The 17,489-nt window shown below is 35.6% G+C and overlaps 2 protein-coding genes across 2 annotated transcripts; both read right to left on the bottom strand.

Annotated features, from left to right (window-relative positions):
- Positions 1-321: 321 nt before the first annotated feature.
- On the bottom strand, positions 322-1,266 carry LOC142850892 (olfactory receptor 5P4). The gene has a single exon (XM_075974794.1). It carries the CDS (start codon positions 1,258-1,260, stop codon positions 322-324), a length of 939 nt encoding a protein of 312 aa, XP_075830909.1. The 5' UTR covers positions 1,261-1,266.
- Positions 1,267-15,894: 14,628 nt separating this feature from the next.
- LOC142851316 (olfactory receptor 10T2-like) lies at positions 15,895-16,860 on the bottom strand. Its single transcript, XM_075975188.1, has one exon. It carries the CDS (start codon positions 16,858-16,860, stop codon positions 15,895-15,897), a length of 966 nt encoding a protein of 321 aa, XP_075831303.1.
- Positions 16,861-17,489: the final 629 nt, after the last annotated feature.

Below are 17,489 nucleotides of genomic sequence, written 5' to 3'. Positions count from 1 at the left end.
AAAATTGAAAGTGTTTCACACTTTGAAATATGTCTATACAAAAATACTACAAAATTAGCAAATAGGAAATATTTAAAGTTAAAAACTATCCTCTGAAGTATTCTTACCTTTAAGAAAATCCACATCTCACTTTGATGGCACAGGTGTCAGTGTAAATCACACTTTTTAAATTATTAATGGAAATAAATATCAAATTTCTGTATGTACAGGATCTTCTAACTATATAAGTGTTCAGGGTATGGATAAAATTATGGAAATATCACTTGCCTATGTTCTTCATGTCATTTATTTTATTATCCATGGAGTTTTTTCTGATTTACTTCAAGGGAACCAATGTGTTCTGGCCATTAATTTTTTCATAGCCTCTTTAACCTCCTTGTTCCTCAGACTGTAGATTAGAGGGTTCAACATGGGGATCACCACTGTGTAGATCACAGAAGCCACTTTGACCTGATCAGCTGAATAGCTTGACTTTGGCATCACATATACAAATAAAACTGTCCCATAAAACAAAGTGACCGCAGTGAGGTGGGAAGTGCAGGTGGAGAAGGCCTTGTTCCTTCCCTCAGTAGAACGCATCCTTATGATTGACAGTAGAATATAAACATAGGACACAATGATGGTAGATAGTGTGCTCACTAGGACAGATGCTGAAGATATGGAGGGAGATATTTCAGCAATATAAGCATGGCCACAAGAGAGTTTCACAAGTGGGAAGAGGTCACAGAAAAAATGGTTGATTTTGTTTGGGCCACAGAAGTTTAGGTTCACAAAACAGCCTGTGAACGATGAGGCATTCATGCATCCACCCAAGTAAGAGGCCCCCAACAAAAAGAAGCAGATTGCTGGGGACATTTGAGTGGAGTAGAGCAGAGGAGAACAGATGGCCACATAACGGTCATAGGCCATGGTAGCCAGCAGGAAGCACTCTGTGGTTCCAAAAGCTACATCAGAGCCAAGCTGGGCTGCACAACCAGAGAGAGGGATAGTAGTCTTTTCTCTTAAGAAACTGATGAGCATGATGGGTGTGACCGATGTGGAGTAGCCAATGTCCACAAAGGCTAGATGGCTGAGGAACAGATACATGGGAGTGTGAAGCTGGGGGCTGCTTCGAATTAAAAGGATTATACTGATATTTCCCAATAAAGTCACTATATAAACTGGTAGAAAAAACACAAATAAGACGGCACGTAGTGTAGGACTATCTGTTAGTCCCAGAATAATGAATTCTGTCACCACGGTGTCATTTTCAGTTTCCATTCATTCACTCAGTTGCTGCCTAATGGAACCAGAATCAGAGGAGAGTCATTGGCTGAAATGACCCTGCAATTAACATATGCACTTAAATATAATCTTATAATTAAAATTTAAAATGGCAATTTTTATAGTCATAGACTGCTTTGCAAATTTTCTTCTTGAATTCCATAAGATATTTTAGTAGGAGCTTCAATTACATTAGGTTTCAACTATATAGTTACTACTAACACATGACACAACAAATTTATTCCCTGTATATACAGGAGATGTATACACGGGGATCCTTATGATATTTATTTTTAGAACAAACTGTGACTAACATAATATTAATGTCAGTTTTGACTCTAAGTTTTTCCCATGCGCATTGCAAACATGCTTCTACCCCAGTGTTCTCTCCTCTAGTAAATATAGTCTCCAGTTGTGTAAGTAACTAGCTAATAACAATAGAGCTAAATTAGACATCTTTTACTTATATGACCTGCTAGAACAAAATAAGCCAAATTCTTAGTTTAAAAAAATCAGTACTAAGAGCTGGATGTTTTCTGCATTCAAGATAAAAAGACTCACCAAAATTCTAATTATTTCTGTGGTATAAACATACTACACATTTCGCAAATTGTCTCTAGACTCTCCTCTACCCCTTTATGGGACTGTAGGAAGTGATAAGAGTCTAGATATCGCTATGTCTTAACAAGTAAATAGAAACATTTGGAGCTTTTGTTAGACACACTTTTATATCCCATGTTCTGAAAAGCAGTGGTCATTAAAAAAGGGGTGCATTTGGCATAAAGTGAGAGACTTGGAGTGGTCAGGATGGAAGTGGGAAGCTATAATAGCTAACAAATTATAATAAAGGCCAATTCACATTTCAAAATTATAGCCCCTTTATTCAAGCAATACAGCATGAACCAGGACAAGGAAAATGTTAGTCCTCTTCATGCATTTTCACAACTCCAAAGCAATTATTCGCTTTTTCTCCAAAAAGTTCTGAGGTCTAAGAAACAGCACATATATACCAATCAGAAATACATATATAGCTACCAGAAACTGTATTTTTATTTGAATTTATGAAGCTGTATTAGAATAAAGTATATACAGTCCTGTGAGTCACGATTCCTCATTTACCATGGGTTCTACACAAAGATCCACACCAGAGACAAACTTCCTTAAAGAAAATAAATGCATGAAATACATAAATGTTTTCAAGGTGGGATGTGGCTGACTGAAAGAAGACAAAGCAATATACAGAAATATAAGGGAGTGAGGAGCCACACAAAGTGAGGACCTCCTCTAGTGCACAGAACCACGGACAAATGACAAGGACTTTAAACCTCCTGTTTCCTACCTGTACAAAGGAGAACATACGTACCACATGTGAGCCCTGTGTTTATTTATAAGTGTGAGTAAAGACACTGAGCACTGTTCGAACCATAAAAATAATAGCAAAATTGTCCCAAACTCTTAAACTTTACTTAAGACAAATGGCTATGAGACATTTAGGAAATTCAAGTATTCCTCTTTCCTTGAAAAGCAAGATGTGTAAGTCAGTGACATATCTATTACAACACCCAGGAGGGCTCAGAGGAATTGTCACTGCACAGCAAACCCACTTTTAAGTGAGTTTTTGATCATTTGGGACACAGCCCCAAATAGCTTACTTCCCTTCAAATTACAAATTAATTACTTCTTTTCTTTTGGAAAATTGTACTGAGAATCCTGTGGGATAGAGAACGTACAATTACTCACCTACTGGGAGAGAAAAGAAAATGTGCATGAGTAAGAATTAGATACAAGTGTATGGATTAAAGGTTTTAATTACCCACAGGTTTACTCTGTTTTTATTTGACTGACTTGCGAAAGTAAATGACAACTTTCGGCTGTAATTTAATTGAGCCACTTAAGATATGGTTGCATTTTGTGGCCCAGGTTTCACATTATCTATTCAGAGATGAGCTGGACTCCTCAGAAGAAATTAGTTTGTAGCTATGTATCCAACAGATCAGAAATATCATTCCAATTATGAAAACATGTTCATTTCCCACATATTCTAACTTTGTTTTTTTGTTTTTTAATTAATTAATTTATTTATTTATTAAGGATTTCTGCCTCCTCCCCGCCACCGCCTCCCATTTCCCTCCCCCTTTCCCGATCAAGTCCCTCTCCCTCATCAGCTCTAAGAGCAATCAGGGTTCCCTGACCTGTGGGAAGTCCAAGGACCGCCCATCTCCATCCAGGTTTCCAAGAGAGGCCCTATCATACATCAAAAGTATATGCTCAACTATGTTCATAGCAGCATTGTTTGTAATAGCCAGAACCTGGAAACAACCTAGATGCCCTTCAACGGAAGAATGGATGAAGAAAGTATGGAATATATACATATTAGAGTACTACTCAGCAGTAAAAAACAAGGACTTCTTGAATTTTGCATACAAATGGATGGAAATAGAAAACACTATCCTGAGTGAGGTAAGCCAGACTCAAAAAGAGGAACATGGGATGTACTCACTCATATTTGGTTTCTAGCCATAAATAAAGGACATTGAGCTTATAATTCGCGATCCTAGAGAAGCTAAATAAGAAGGTGAATCCAAAGACAAACATATATTCTAACTTTGTTATAGAAGACTTGAGATACGAGCTACACCTGTGGGCAGACATTCTCCCCATTCTCTATTGCCTATAAACATTTATGACTTACAATAGAATAATCAAACTTATACTAACATTTTAATGACTCTGCCATGCACAGCGGCACAGTGACTGTCAGATTGTCCTAGCCATGATGATCTTCAGTGATCTTAAATTGAGGCTTCACTTTTCCTAGGATAAAAGTTGGGGGTCTTTTCATTTTGGGTTAAGTAGTCCATTTATTATGCTTCTTTAGTAAAATGCTCAGCCTGAAAACCCATATTCAGAGGATGCAGAACTTTAAGTGGTCCAAGTCCATGTCCGGCTACCTAAGAAACAGCCTACAAAGCTTCATCTAGTCTATAAACATACAGTTCATTTAGCTTGTAAGGAAGTATAGAGGATGAAGGCTGGTATTAGCAGCTTGCCAACAATCGAGTTAAAATATCCCAAACTGCATGGGAGAATTGAATTAATTTCATATCTGTCTTCTCACTAGTATTTTGTTCACACCAGTTGATCTGTGTGTCCAATATCTGTGACTTTTATATGCATATTTAATTTCTAGAATACAGGAAGAGTTAAATAGATGTTTGTTGAATTCATGCTAACTTGCTCAAAAATCTTTCACATATTAGTGTGCCATGGTTAAATAATGATATAAACTTCTACATCTTTATTGTTACCTACCTGTAAGTCATACTGTAAGTATGACCTTCCTCGGTACTTATAGAAGACTAACTGTAGTCAACTTATATCTCAGATTTAAATAACTTTTCGTTTATGACTTTCCCGACATCTTGTGCTAAGACATTTTCTACTAATAAGCAGTTTCAGAGAACTTCGAAAAATGTTTTGTACTTACCAAGCTTGTAGTGTTCTACAGATATGCTAAGGGAAGCCTCTCATTTGTTTAATTCTTAGAACACACAGATTGCTATGCACAGAGAACTGTCACTATCAAATGAATTTAGAGTTTTTCTTTTATTATGGTGATCTACCATGGTAATCAATCTTGAGTGTTTAAGGAAGCATAATAACTACAGATGTAAGGTCATGTAGTAGATGTGTAAAATTCATTAATTGTTCTGAACTGAAACTTTTTACTCATGTATTAGTAATTTAAATATAAATATTTTTCCTCCCCTCCTGCTCAGGGTCCATGATTCCACTTTCCGTGTTAGTGAACTTCACTGTTTTCCTGCTCTTCTGTAATAGGTTTATTTCACTCAGCGTGGCGTCCTCGGGAACTATGCATGCTGGGACATATTGCAGTTTTCTTCTAAGACTGAATGATAGCCTGTTGTATGAACATACCACATTTTCTTCATCCATTCATCTACTGATTCGCTTTGTGTTTCAAATTGTATTATTATTATAAGTACCGTAACAGACAGGAAATATTAATAATGCTTTGAAATAAATATTTCATTTCTTTTGAATAAATAATGAGAAGAAAGATTATTGGCTCATATGGTAGTTTTATTCTTGATTTTTAAAAACAAACTACATACTATTTTCTGCAGAAGTTGTACTGTTTTACACTCTTATCTATAAAAGAATTCTATATTTCACATTAATGAAGCAACGCTTTCTCTTTTTTGCAAAAGCCATTCTAAAAAGTATAAAAAATATGTAATTGTCGTCTTAACTAATATTTCAGCTATGATTAGTCACTCTATACATCTTTCAATAATATATCCACTGGCCACTTACACATATGTGCTATTTCTTAGCTCATATTTCCTTATTTATTGTATTTTAGCTGGGTGTACATCTGGAGGCCAGAAAAAAATGTCATATCCCCTGGAACTAGAGTTACTGGGCAGTTGTGAACTGCCATGTGGGTGCTATGAATCAAACCCATGGCTCTTAGCTGTTGATTCATCTCTCCAGCCCTAATCCATTTGTAAATCGTGTCTGCTTCAGTTTAAGGAGTTCTTTGCTTAATTTTGCAAAGCAACTCTTTTCATATACATGATATAAACATATTTTCAAGTTCCAAAAGCTACCTCTTCATCCTCTTGAGTCTTCTCTGTGCTCTGGACAACCTTTCAGTTTTGATGGAATTTTCTTATTTGCTTTTATTTTTGTTACTTGTATCTTTAAAGCTCATATGTAAGAAATTACTGCCCATATGAATATCATAGAGTAGATGCATATGTATGATTCTAGGATATTTAGAGTTACAGATCTGACACTAATCCATTTTGTCAGGTATTTTTATGGTGCAAGATTAAATTTCACCCTTTTGCATTAAGCCACTTAGTTTTTCCAAACATTTGTTAATGAAAAATTTCATTATCTACTATGTACATCTTCAAAGATCACTCCGAATATAGATGAGAGCTTCAATGTAAGATTATTAACTTATTTTTACTGTTTCTCTGTGTTTGTCTTTAATACAGTACCACAAATGTCTTAATTAATATGTTACTAAAATATATTCTGGAGTGCTAGAAAGATGGCTCAGGCATTAAAGACTAGGATTACAACCAAAACAAAGCATGTTTTAGAAATAACAACTGTGATAAACTTGATGATTTTGAGGGTTCTGTGAGTAAATATAAAAGTTTGAGTTGATATTTCTTCTTATATAGAGAGAGATTTTGCCAGAGCTCAGGTGGCTCTATAATCAATCACATTGTGTATTGTGGACATTTTAGCAATATTAAGTTTGTTTTATGCATGAAACGAAGAGGCCATACCATATGTTACCTCTTTTTCAATTTTGTTCATTACCCTCTTGAAGCTGTCAACTTAGGAGTGAGTACATACGATATTTGTCTTACTGGGTCTGGGTTACCTCACTCAATATGATGTTGTCTAGCTTCATCCATTTGCTTGCAAATTTCAGGATGTCAGCTTTTTGCTGTGTAATATTCCATTGTATAAATGTACCACATTTTCTTTATCCATTCTTCGGTCAAAGGGCATTTAAGTTGTTTTCAGGTTTCGGCTATGACAAACAATGCTTCTATGAACATAGTTGAGCACATGTCCTTGTGGTACAATTAAGCATCCTTTGGGTATACACAGAAAAATGGTATTTCTGAGTCTTGAAGTAGGTTGTTTCCTAATTTTCTGAGAAGCCACTATACTGATATCTAAAGGCACTGAGCCATTTGCACTTCCATCAGCAATGGAGGACTGTTCCCTTTACCCCACATCCTGTCCGGCATAACTTGTCAACAGGATTTTTGATCTTGGATATTTTTACAGGTGTAAGAGGGAATCTCAGAATTGTTTTTGAGCTAATAATGTTGAGCATTTCCTTAAGTGTCCATTAGCCATTTAGATTCCTCTGTTGAGTGTTCTCTCTTTAGGTCTGTACTATATTTTTATTGTATTATTTGTTCTTTTGATGACCAGTTTCTTAAGTTCTTTGTATAATCTAGAGATCAGTCCTCTGTCTGTTGTGGGGTTGGTGAAGATCTTTTTCCCATCTTGTAGACTATTGTTTTGTCTTGTTGACCGTGTTCTTTGCTTTACAGAAGCTTTTCAGTTTCAGAAGGACTCGTTATTAATTTTTTTCTCTCAGTGTCTGTGCTGCTAGGATTATATTTAGGAGGTAGTCTCCTGTGCCAGTGCATTCAAGTGTACTTCCCACTTTCTCTTCTATGATGTTCAGTATGGCTACTTTATGTTGAGGTCTTTGATCCATTCAGACTTGAGTTTTGTGTATGGTGATAGATACAAATCTATATTTATTCTTCTACATGTTGAAATCCAGTTATGACAGCACCATTTGTTAAATATGCTTTCTTTTTCCATTTTATATTTTTGCTTCTTTGACAAATATCAGGTGTTTGTAAGTATGTGGATTAATATCTGCGTCTTCAATCAGTTCCATTGGTCCTCCTGTCTGTTTTTATGCCAATACCAGGCTGTTTTCAGTCCTGTAGCTTTGTAGTAGTATTTGGGTTTTTTTTTTGTAGTAGTAGTATTTGAAGTCAGGGCTTGAGATGCCTCCACAAGTTCCTTTATTGTACAAGATTGTTTTAGCTATCTCGGGTTTTTGCTTTTCATAAGAATTTGAGTAACTCTCTTTCGAGGTCTGTGAAGAATTTTCCTGGAATTTTGATGGGCATTACATTGAATCTGCAGATTGCTTTGTGTAAGACTGCCATTTTTACTATATTAATTCTACCTACCCAAGAACATGGAAGATCTTTTCACTTTCTAGTGTCTTCTTCAATTTCTTTCTTCAAAGATTTAAAGTTCTTGTCATACAGGACTTCTACTTTTTTGGTTAGAGTTACTCCAAGATATTTTATTTGTGGCTATTGTGAAGAGTGATTATTTTGGGTTAATCTTGAATCCTGCTACAAAATATAGTATTTTCAGTAGAAAGTGTTTATAAGTTTTAGAAGTTACTTGGTATAATTTTTGAGATCACTTATATAGACTATCATATCATCAGCAAATAATGAGAGTTTGAACTCTTCTTTTCCAATTTGTATCCCCTTGATCTTTGTTGTTGTTGTTGTTGTCTTATTGCTCTAGCTAGAACCTCAAGAACTATACTGAATAGATACGGAGAAAGTGGACAACTTTGTCTTATTCCTGACTTTAGTGGGATCACTGCGAGTTTCTCTCCATTTAGCTTGATATTGGCTGTTGACTTGCTGTATATTGTCTTTATTATGTTTAGGTATGTTCTTTATATTCTTGCCCTCTCCAAGAACTTTATCATCAGAGGATGTTGTATTTCGTTGAGAGCTTTTTTCATCATCTAATGAGATGATCATGTGGTTATTATTTTTCAGTTGTTTATATGGTGAATTACATTGACATATTTTCATATGTTGAACTATCCCTGCATCTCAGGGATGAAGCCAACTTGATCATGATGGATGATGGTTCTGATGTTTTCTTGGATTCAATTTGTTAGTATTTTATTTAGTATTTTTGCATCAATATTCATGAGTGAGATTGGTCTGTAATTCTCTTTCTTAAGAATGTCTTTATGTGGTTATGATATCAGGGTAATTTTAGCTTCATAAAAATGGCAATGTTTCTTCTCTTTCTGTTGTGTGGAACAATTTGAAGAGTATTAGTTCTTCTTTGAAATTTTTGTAGAATTCTGAGCTGAAACTATCTGGTCCTGGGCTTTTGTTTGGCTGGGAAATTTTTGATGATGTTTCTATTTCTTTAGCAGTAAAAGGTCTATTTAATTTGTTTATCTGGTCTTGATTTAATTTTGGTAAGTGATATTTATCCAGAAAGTTCTCCATTTCCTTTAAGTTTTCCAATTTTGTGGAGCACAGGTTTTTGAAATATGACTTTATGATTCTCTGTATTTCCTCCATGTCTGTTGTTATATCCCCCTTTTCATTTCTAATTTTGTTAATTTGGATATTCTCTCTCTTCCTTTTGGTTAGTGTGGATAAAGGTTTGTCTATTTTTGTTAATTTTCTTGAAGAACCAACTCTTTGTCTCATTGAATCTTTGTATTATTTTCTTTGTTTCTATTTTGTTGATTTCAGCTCTCAATTTGATTATTTCTTGCCATCTAGTTCTCTTGAGAGAGTTTGCTTCTTTTTGTTCTAAAGTTTTCAAATGTTCTGTAAATTCACTGGTGTGAGATTTTTCCAACTTCTTTATGTAGGCATTTAGTGCTGTGATCTTTCCTCTTAACACTGCTTTTTTGTGTCCCATTAATTTGGGTATGTTTTTGTGGTAATTTTCATTGAATTTTAGGATGTCTTTAATTTTTCCTTTATTTCTTCCTTGACCTATTGATGATTAGGGTGAGTATTGCTTAATTTCCATGTATTTGTTGGCTTTTTAAAATTAGTGTTGCTTTTGAATGCTAGTTTTCAGCCATGGTGATCTGACAAGATACATGGGTTATTCCAATTTTTTGCCTATGTTGAGGTTTGCTTTGTTACCTCATATGTGGGTCATTTTTTGAAAAGGTTCGATGAGGTGCTCAGAAGATATATTCTTTTATGTTTGGATGGAGTATTCTATAAATGTCTGTTAATTCCATTTGAATCAAAACAGCTGATATTTCCCCTATTTCTCTGTTCAATTTTTGTTGACCTACCTGTCCAGTCATGAGAGTGGAGTGTTAAAGTCTCCCACTATTAGTGTGTGGGTTTTAATGTATGATTTAACCTTCAGAAGTGGTTTTTTTACATATGAGGGTCCCCTTTTATTGGTGGGATAAATGTTCATTATTGAGATTTTCCTCTTGTTGGATTTTTCCATGACTAATATGATGCCCTTCTTTGACTCTTTTGATTGATTTTAGTTTGAAGTCTATTTTGCTAGATATTAGGATAGCTACACCCGCTTGTTTCTTAGGTCTATTTGATTGGAAAAATTATTCCCAACCCTTTACTCTGAGACAATGTCTCTCTTTGAGGTTTAGGGGTATTACTTGTATGTAGCAGAAGGATGGATTCTGTTTTCATATCCAATCTGTTAGCCTGTGACTTTTTTTGGTTTTTTTTGTTGTTGTTGTTGTTTTAATTTGGGAGCCTGTGACTTTTTATAGGTGAGTTGAGTCCATTTATATTAAGGGATATTAGTGACGAATAATTGCTATCTCCTGGTAGTTTAGTTTTCGTTGTTGGTGGTGTTATTTTTTTATGTTTCCTTCTTTGAGATTTGCTGCTATAAGATCATCAATTGTCTGTGTTTTTGTTGATGTAGACAATTTCCTTGGGTCGGAGTTTTCCTTCTAGTATTTTGTATATGTCTGGGTTTGTGGCTAGGTATTGGTTAAATCTGGTTTTGTCATGGAATATTTTGTTTTGTTCTTCTATGGTGAATGAAAGGTTTGCTGGGTATAGTAGTCTGTGATAGCATCATTGGTCTCTTAATGTCTGTATAACACTTGACCAGTACCTTCTGGCTTTCACTGTTTCCATTGAGAAATCAGGTGTAAGTCTGATAGGTCTGTCTTTATAAGTTACCTGGCCTTTATTTTTGCAGCTCTTAATATTCTTTCTTTTTTCTGCATGTTTAGTGTTTTGATTATTATGTGACAAGGGAACTTTATTTTTTTAATCTAGTCTATTTGGTCTTCTGTTCTTCTTGTATCTCCATATAGCTTTCTTTAGGTTGGGAAATTTCTAGTTTTCTTCTGATTTTATTAAACATATTTTCTGTGCTTTTTAGTTGAACTTCTCTTTTTCTATCGTTGTTTTGCTTAGGTTTGGTCTTTTTATGATGTATATTTCCTGTATATTTTGTGTTAAGCTTTTGTTAGATTTAATATATTCTTTAACTGATTAGTCGATTTCCTCTATTATATTGTCTAGCTTTTGTTTCCTCCTGTTTATGCTTGCATTTTTGGTTCCTGATCATTTTCTTATCATTTCCATTGCTATAATTCCCTTGGTTTCTGTTTTCTTTATTTTCTCTATTTTTTCTCATCTTGAATCATTTCTTTCATCTGTTTAGTTGCTTTTTCTTGATTTTTTAAAGTGATTTGTTGATTTATTCCAATTTTTGTTAGTTTTTTCCTCCATTTCCTCTTTATGGGCCTCAAGTATTATCCTAAAGTTATTTTTCTGGTCATTTTCTTCTTCATCTATATTTGTGTGTTCAAGATTTGTTCTTGTAGAGTGACTAGTTTTTATTGCTTTTGGGGATGTTAAGTGTGTTTTTACCTTGTCTCCCCAACTTTTCTACTGATTGTTTTAGTTGGGACCGAGTCTCTGATATGAAATCTTCCAGGTGCCAGTGAATCCAAGGCTCAAATGGTTGTTCCTCATGGTGCAGTAAGGGCACCATGTCACAAAAAAATGTCACTCAGTATTCCCGGAAGTCACTCAGCACTCCCAGGGGTTGCTCTGCAATCCTGCATGTCATTGAGGCCTGCTCCCACAGAGGTTCCTTGCTTGGGTCTGTGCCCACTGAGGTCCCTGTCTTGGGCCTGCCCTAGAAGATGTCACTGGCTCAGACCAGCTCTGGCAGAGCTTGCTGACTCAAGCCCAGTCCTACTGAGTTTTCTGAACCATGCCTGCTCCCTCAGAAGTGGCTCCCTTGCGCATGCTCCTGTAAAGGTTGTTGCCTCAAGCATGTTCCTGTGGAGGCTACTGGCTCAATCCTTCTTTTATGGAGGTCACTGCCTTGGGCCTGCTCTGGGTTTGGTCACTGGCCCTGGCCTGCTCCAGGGGAGGTCACTTGCTCATACCTGTTCCCACAGATGTCCATGGATTGGGCCTGCTCCCACAGAGATCCATGGCTTGGGCTGGGTCCAGTAGAGGTCTCTGACTCAAGCCTGGTCTCTCAGTGGTCACTCCCTTGTACCTGCTACTATGGAGGTTGCTGCCTCTGGCCTGCTCTGGCAGAAGTGTCTGGGCAGAAGTCTCTGGTCCCAGCTTGAGTTTGGAAATGGTGTTTTACCATAGCCATAGTAACTTAAGCGAAGATAATAATTATATGAATGGTTTACAAGATTTTTACATCTTTAAGCATATTCTAGCCATAAAATATAATCACTGAATCATCTAAAGCAGTATTTCTCAACTATCCTAATTCTACAAAACTTACATACAATATCTCATGTTGTGATGACCCCCCAACCATAAAATTATTTTTCTTGCTACTTCATAACTATAATTTTGACACTGTTATTAATCATAATGTAAATATTTGATATGTAAAATTTTTTATGTGTAAGCCTTGTGAAAGAGTTTGATCTCCAAAAAAGGTCATAACACACAGGTTAATAAAGCACTGTTCTGAAGGTTAAGGTTTCTGAACGCAACAGAGGGACAAATTTGAAATTCCTGTGTTGAAGTCTCATACCTGGTTGAAAAAGATGAAAAGGGGTCCAGGAGTATTTGGTGCACATCACAGGAAGGTAATACTTAAAGGTGTTTGCTTTTCAGTTTGGAACACTGCTAACCTGCTTCATAATCCATAAGTCCATTATTCTCTAAGTATTAGTTACATTAAGAAAATGGACATTCTAATAAGCCTACTGATTCTTTCTATAAGGCTATTTATTATACAACACTCAGATTTTTAAACCATAGTAATTAGGTATACATAAATATCTCTGGATAAATTATTCTTAAAAGAAAGTACTCCTAGTAATCCTTTCACACAACATCAGAGGAAACTAAGTGCAATGTCCAAAGGGGCATTGTTTCCAGTGGATACAGCTATTAGTGTTTGCTTATTTTCTCCTGCAATTATAAATTATTACATGATGCTTATCTTCTAAAAGTCTGATTCTTCTGCCAACATTCAACTCAAGTAACATAGATTATAGGAATGTGAACACAGAAGCAGCTAATTTAAACTACCCAAGTAGTTTAATTTGAATTTGTTATTGTAGTATCTGTCTAGAGTTTAAAATGTACAATCTTTTTGAATTTTTTTTCTTTTACTAAGTTCTGTTTGGAGGTAGAAGAAGCTCCAGGGTGAAAATGTATTTGTGTGATGTCTTTGACTGTGTGTACAAAGCTTTAGTATTTCACAATGAACTATGGTGAAACTGCCGATTCATTTTGTGAACTAAATTGTGAAGGTAATGCTAAGAATAGCTCATCAGGGACCTAATGGATTTTTCAGGAGTTATACTACTGGAATGTATGTTTGTATTTACATGTAGAATGCATCAAAATCCTCTTTTACTCAGGTGTGGAGATGTGTGCAAGAAATTGCATTATTTTACAGTTTTAGACCCCTGTTTATGACATTTAAATTAAATGTGAGGACCATCATTATATAAAATTTTATGTGGACTCTGAAGAAAGTTATTCTTTAATTAAAATTTGAGCAGTGTGTAAGTTCTCTTTTTGATAAATATTTTTTTATGGGGCTGGAGAGATGGCTCAGCGGTTAAGAACACTGACTGTTCTTCCAGAGGTCCTGAGTTCAATTCCCAGCAACCACATGGTGGCTCACAACCATCTGTAATGAGATCTGGTGCCCTCTTCTGGGGTGCAGGTATGCACACAGGCAGAACACTGTATACATAATAAATAAATTTAAAAAAATATTTTTTTATAAATAATGTTGCTATGAACATAGTTGAGCACATGTCCTTGTGGTATGATTGAGCATCCTTTGGGTATATACCCAACAGCAGTATTGCTGAGTCTTGAAGTAGGTTATTTCCTAATTTTCTAAGAAATCACCATGGTGATTTCCAAAATGGCTATACCAGATTGTACTTTCACCAGCAATAGAGGAGTGTGCCCCCTACAACACATTCTCTCCAGCATAAGCTGTCATCAGTGTTTTTAATCTTAGCCAATCTGACAGGTATAAGATGGAATCTCAGAGTTGTTTTGATTTGCATTTCTCTGATGGCTAAGGATGTTGATCATTTCCTTAAGTGTCTTTTAGCCATTTAGATTCCTTTGTTGAGAGTTCTCTGTTTAGATCTGTACCCATTTTTTCTTGGCTTATGTGTTCTTTTGATGACAAATTTATTGAGTTATTTGTATATTTTGAAGATCAACCCTTCATCCTATGTGGAGTTGAAATATATTTTTGAAAAGTTCCTACATGTATATAGTATTGATATCATTTCCACTCCTCTTCCCCTTTAACTCAGCACTATTTGCATATATATGTAAATATATTTATAATAGATATATTTAAATACATATATATTTCTTAGTCCAGTTATTGTGGCTCATGGTTTATATGTTTAAATAGACTACTTTTGATGGATAACCTATAGGAAGCTCATCCCTGAAACTGATTGTTTCTCCCCATTCAGCTGATATTAATTGTCAGTAGTTTATCATTAGGTGTGAAGCCCCTTGAAATTTCTGCCATTGGTCTTGTCATTATTTAGGTCTTGTCTAAGCTGTACCTAGAAAATCTGAACAATATAATTTCTTGGCGATCTTTATGCTAAAATGTTTCATTTATTATTACCTGTATTGTACAGGTGTATACCAATATATCTTTGTTCTTAGAGTCTTACTAAGTAATTATTTTCCTCTTCATAATAATAAGTAATTATTTTCTTCATTTGTGAAAAACTTTGAGAGAAACACCTTGTTATTTTTCCTAGTTCATATTCCTATTGCAAAAGTGGCAGTGCTGTTCACCATCTGGAGAGCCATTATGCAATATGACTTGGAAAGGCTTAAGCCTTCTCACAGGATTCTATGTCCCAGATCACCATGGTTTCACTCAGATTGTAGCTTCAAACAGTACCTTTTATCTCTGTAGGTTTCATGAATTAAGTGTTGCTTACAGTTATGTGTGTAATGACTTAATTTTAGTGACATAAAAATTGTCATGATTTAGTTGTTTGGAATAATGTTATAGTAAAATACATATTTATTTTGTAATCACTTTCATCAGCTTTCTTATTTCAAAAAAAATCAAACCTCTTCCCTATGCTTGAATAATATTTTCAGCAGAATATTTTCTTAAAATTCTTTGCTATTTCTCTGCATTGTGGTTATTTCTTCAAGTCAATTCTAAACATGTGGGCTTGCCATGCTTCTTTTGAATGTAATTTTATTCTTACTTTCCTTCTGTTTGTTTGGTTCTTTCTCTCTCTTACTGTTTGTTTAAATATTTTTTCTTGTTAAAAGGCAAATGCTATGAAAACATGGACTTTTTAAACAAGCTTTTAAAAAAATTCATGCTATATGTTCTCTCTATATATATGAATGTAAATATGTAAAAATATTCTAATATTTGAAATTCTAATCTTGTTTCTTAATTGCTCTTTTTATTTTTTGAGATTATAATTACATCATTTCTTGCTACCCTACCCTTCCTCTTAACTCTTCCATGTATCCTTCATTGCTCTCTTTCAAGTTCGTAGCCTCTTTTTGCATTAATTGTTGTTACATATATGAATATTTCTAAATAAATAAATCCAATTTGCTCATTTGGACTTGTATTCATATGTATGTTTTCATGGTTGCCTACTGGCTTTGTAGTAAGATAAATATGAGACTAAAATTTATCAGGCAATTGGGCACTTCCATTTCTTTGGGCACTGTTATTATTTTATTGGAAGTACTCCACTTTTTCACATTAATTTAACAAAATCATTTCATCTTTTCAAGTGTTCCGAGCCCTTTTATTTAACATTTGGGGGAAGCCCTTAATTACATGACCCAGTATATTTCTCAGGGCTGTCTGCATGTCTTTGTTCCTTAGACTGTAAACGATGGGGTTGAGCAGAGGTGTCAGAACAGTGTATGTCACTGCCATCAGTGTGTCGTCTCTGAAGCTGTCACCATTCTTGGGTCTCAGATAGACGAAGCAAGCAAACCCATAATGTATGAACACCACAGTGAAGTGGGAGGAGCAAGTTGAAAAGGTCTTATACCTTCCCTTGGCAGAGGGCATCTTCACAACTATGGACACAATGAAGACATAAGAAACCATGATCAAAATAAAGCTGCCCACCAGCACAAACACAGTTAATGCAAAGAGAATCATTTTCTGAAGAAAAGTGCAGTTACAGGCAAGGGCAACCACAGGTGCAATGTCGCAAAAAAAGTGCTGAATGATGTTGGAGTTACAAAAAGACAAGTTGAATATTATGATGACAATGCACAGAGAAACTGCGAAGCCAACCACTCCAGAGGCCATGATGAGCTGGAAGCAGATCTTCTGAGTCATCAGGATTGGATAATGCAGGGGGTTGTGGATGGCGGTGTAACGGTCATAGGACATGGCAGACAAGATGAAGCAGTTATTGGCTGCCAATCCAAAGAAGAAAAACATCTGTGTGGCACACTCATGGAGAGAAATGTCCTTGTTCTCTGATAGCAAGTCCACCAACAGTCGGGGTAAGATCACCATAGTGGTGCAGGTTTCTGAAAAGGACAGGGCAAAGAGGAAAAAGTACATAGGGGTATGAAGGTTGTGGTTGAGCTTGATGGCCACCATGATGAATGCATTTGCTAGGAGGATGGTCACATGGGAGAGGAGAATCACAGTGAAGAGTAGGTGCTGCAGTTCTGGAAAACTCGAAAATCCCCACAGAAGGAACATAGTCACTGTGGTGTGATTGCCCATCCTCCTGGTGGTAGCTATTTTGCCCCGGAGGTTAATAAGTACTTGTTGTCAAGGTTGAGATAAATGGCTAAGTGCTCACATCAGCTGGCCTTCAATCAAGGGTTCCAGTTCACTGGTCAAGGGAGGTTCTAAAGCAAGAGCCTGTAGAGGGTGAATTAAATACCTGTGACTGCATTCAGTGTCAGAAGCTAACATTGCAAGGAGAGTGATTTTACGTCATGAATTTGTAAATTATGTGTAGTTTTAAACATTGTATGACAGTCCCCTCCACTTTTCCTTACCTTACCTCTTTCTCCTTGTCAGTCAAAAGTTCACAAGAGAAGACAGTATTTAGAGAGTGCTCGTGTTCTTATCCACCGAATACAAGAATAACATCTGTGAAGTGTGCTTGTATGATTTGTCTAAACCCGGTAACATGGGACTTTCCAGTACTGACTCTACAATCAAATGAGGTGTAGGAAAATTATCTGCAGATTTATAAATATTTTTTAAAACCATCCTATGTTCCATGTGCTGCCAGAATACAGTGACTGTGTGTTTGAAGTTGTACCAATGAGCAAATCTGACAAATAAATTTACCACATTGAAATATACATGAGTTTTCTCTATATCAGTAAAATACAGCTGAG

This window comes from Microtus pennsylvanicus, chromosome 5 (assembly GCF_037038515.1).
Source record: "Microtus pennsylvanicus isolate mMicPen1 chromosome 5, mMicPen1.hap1, whole genome shotgun sequence".
NCBI lineage: Eukaryota > Metazoa > Chordata > Mammalia > Rodentia > Cricetidae > Microtus > Microtus pennsylvanicus.
The sequence above is the reverse complement of the archived record's forward strand: the minus strand, read 5'-3'. Positions and strand labels throughout refer to the sequence as shown.

Bases quoted from the DNA above. Each gene is read 5' to 3' on its own strand.
- LOC142850892 (XM_075974794.1), bottom strand. From the start codon at position 1,260: ATGGAAACTGAAAATGACACCGTGGTGACAGAATTCATTATTCTGGGA.
- LOC142851316 (XM_075975188.1), bottom strand. From the start codon at position 16,860: ATGGGCAATCACACCACAGTGACTATGTTCCTTCTGTGGGGATTTTCG.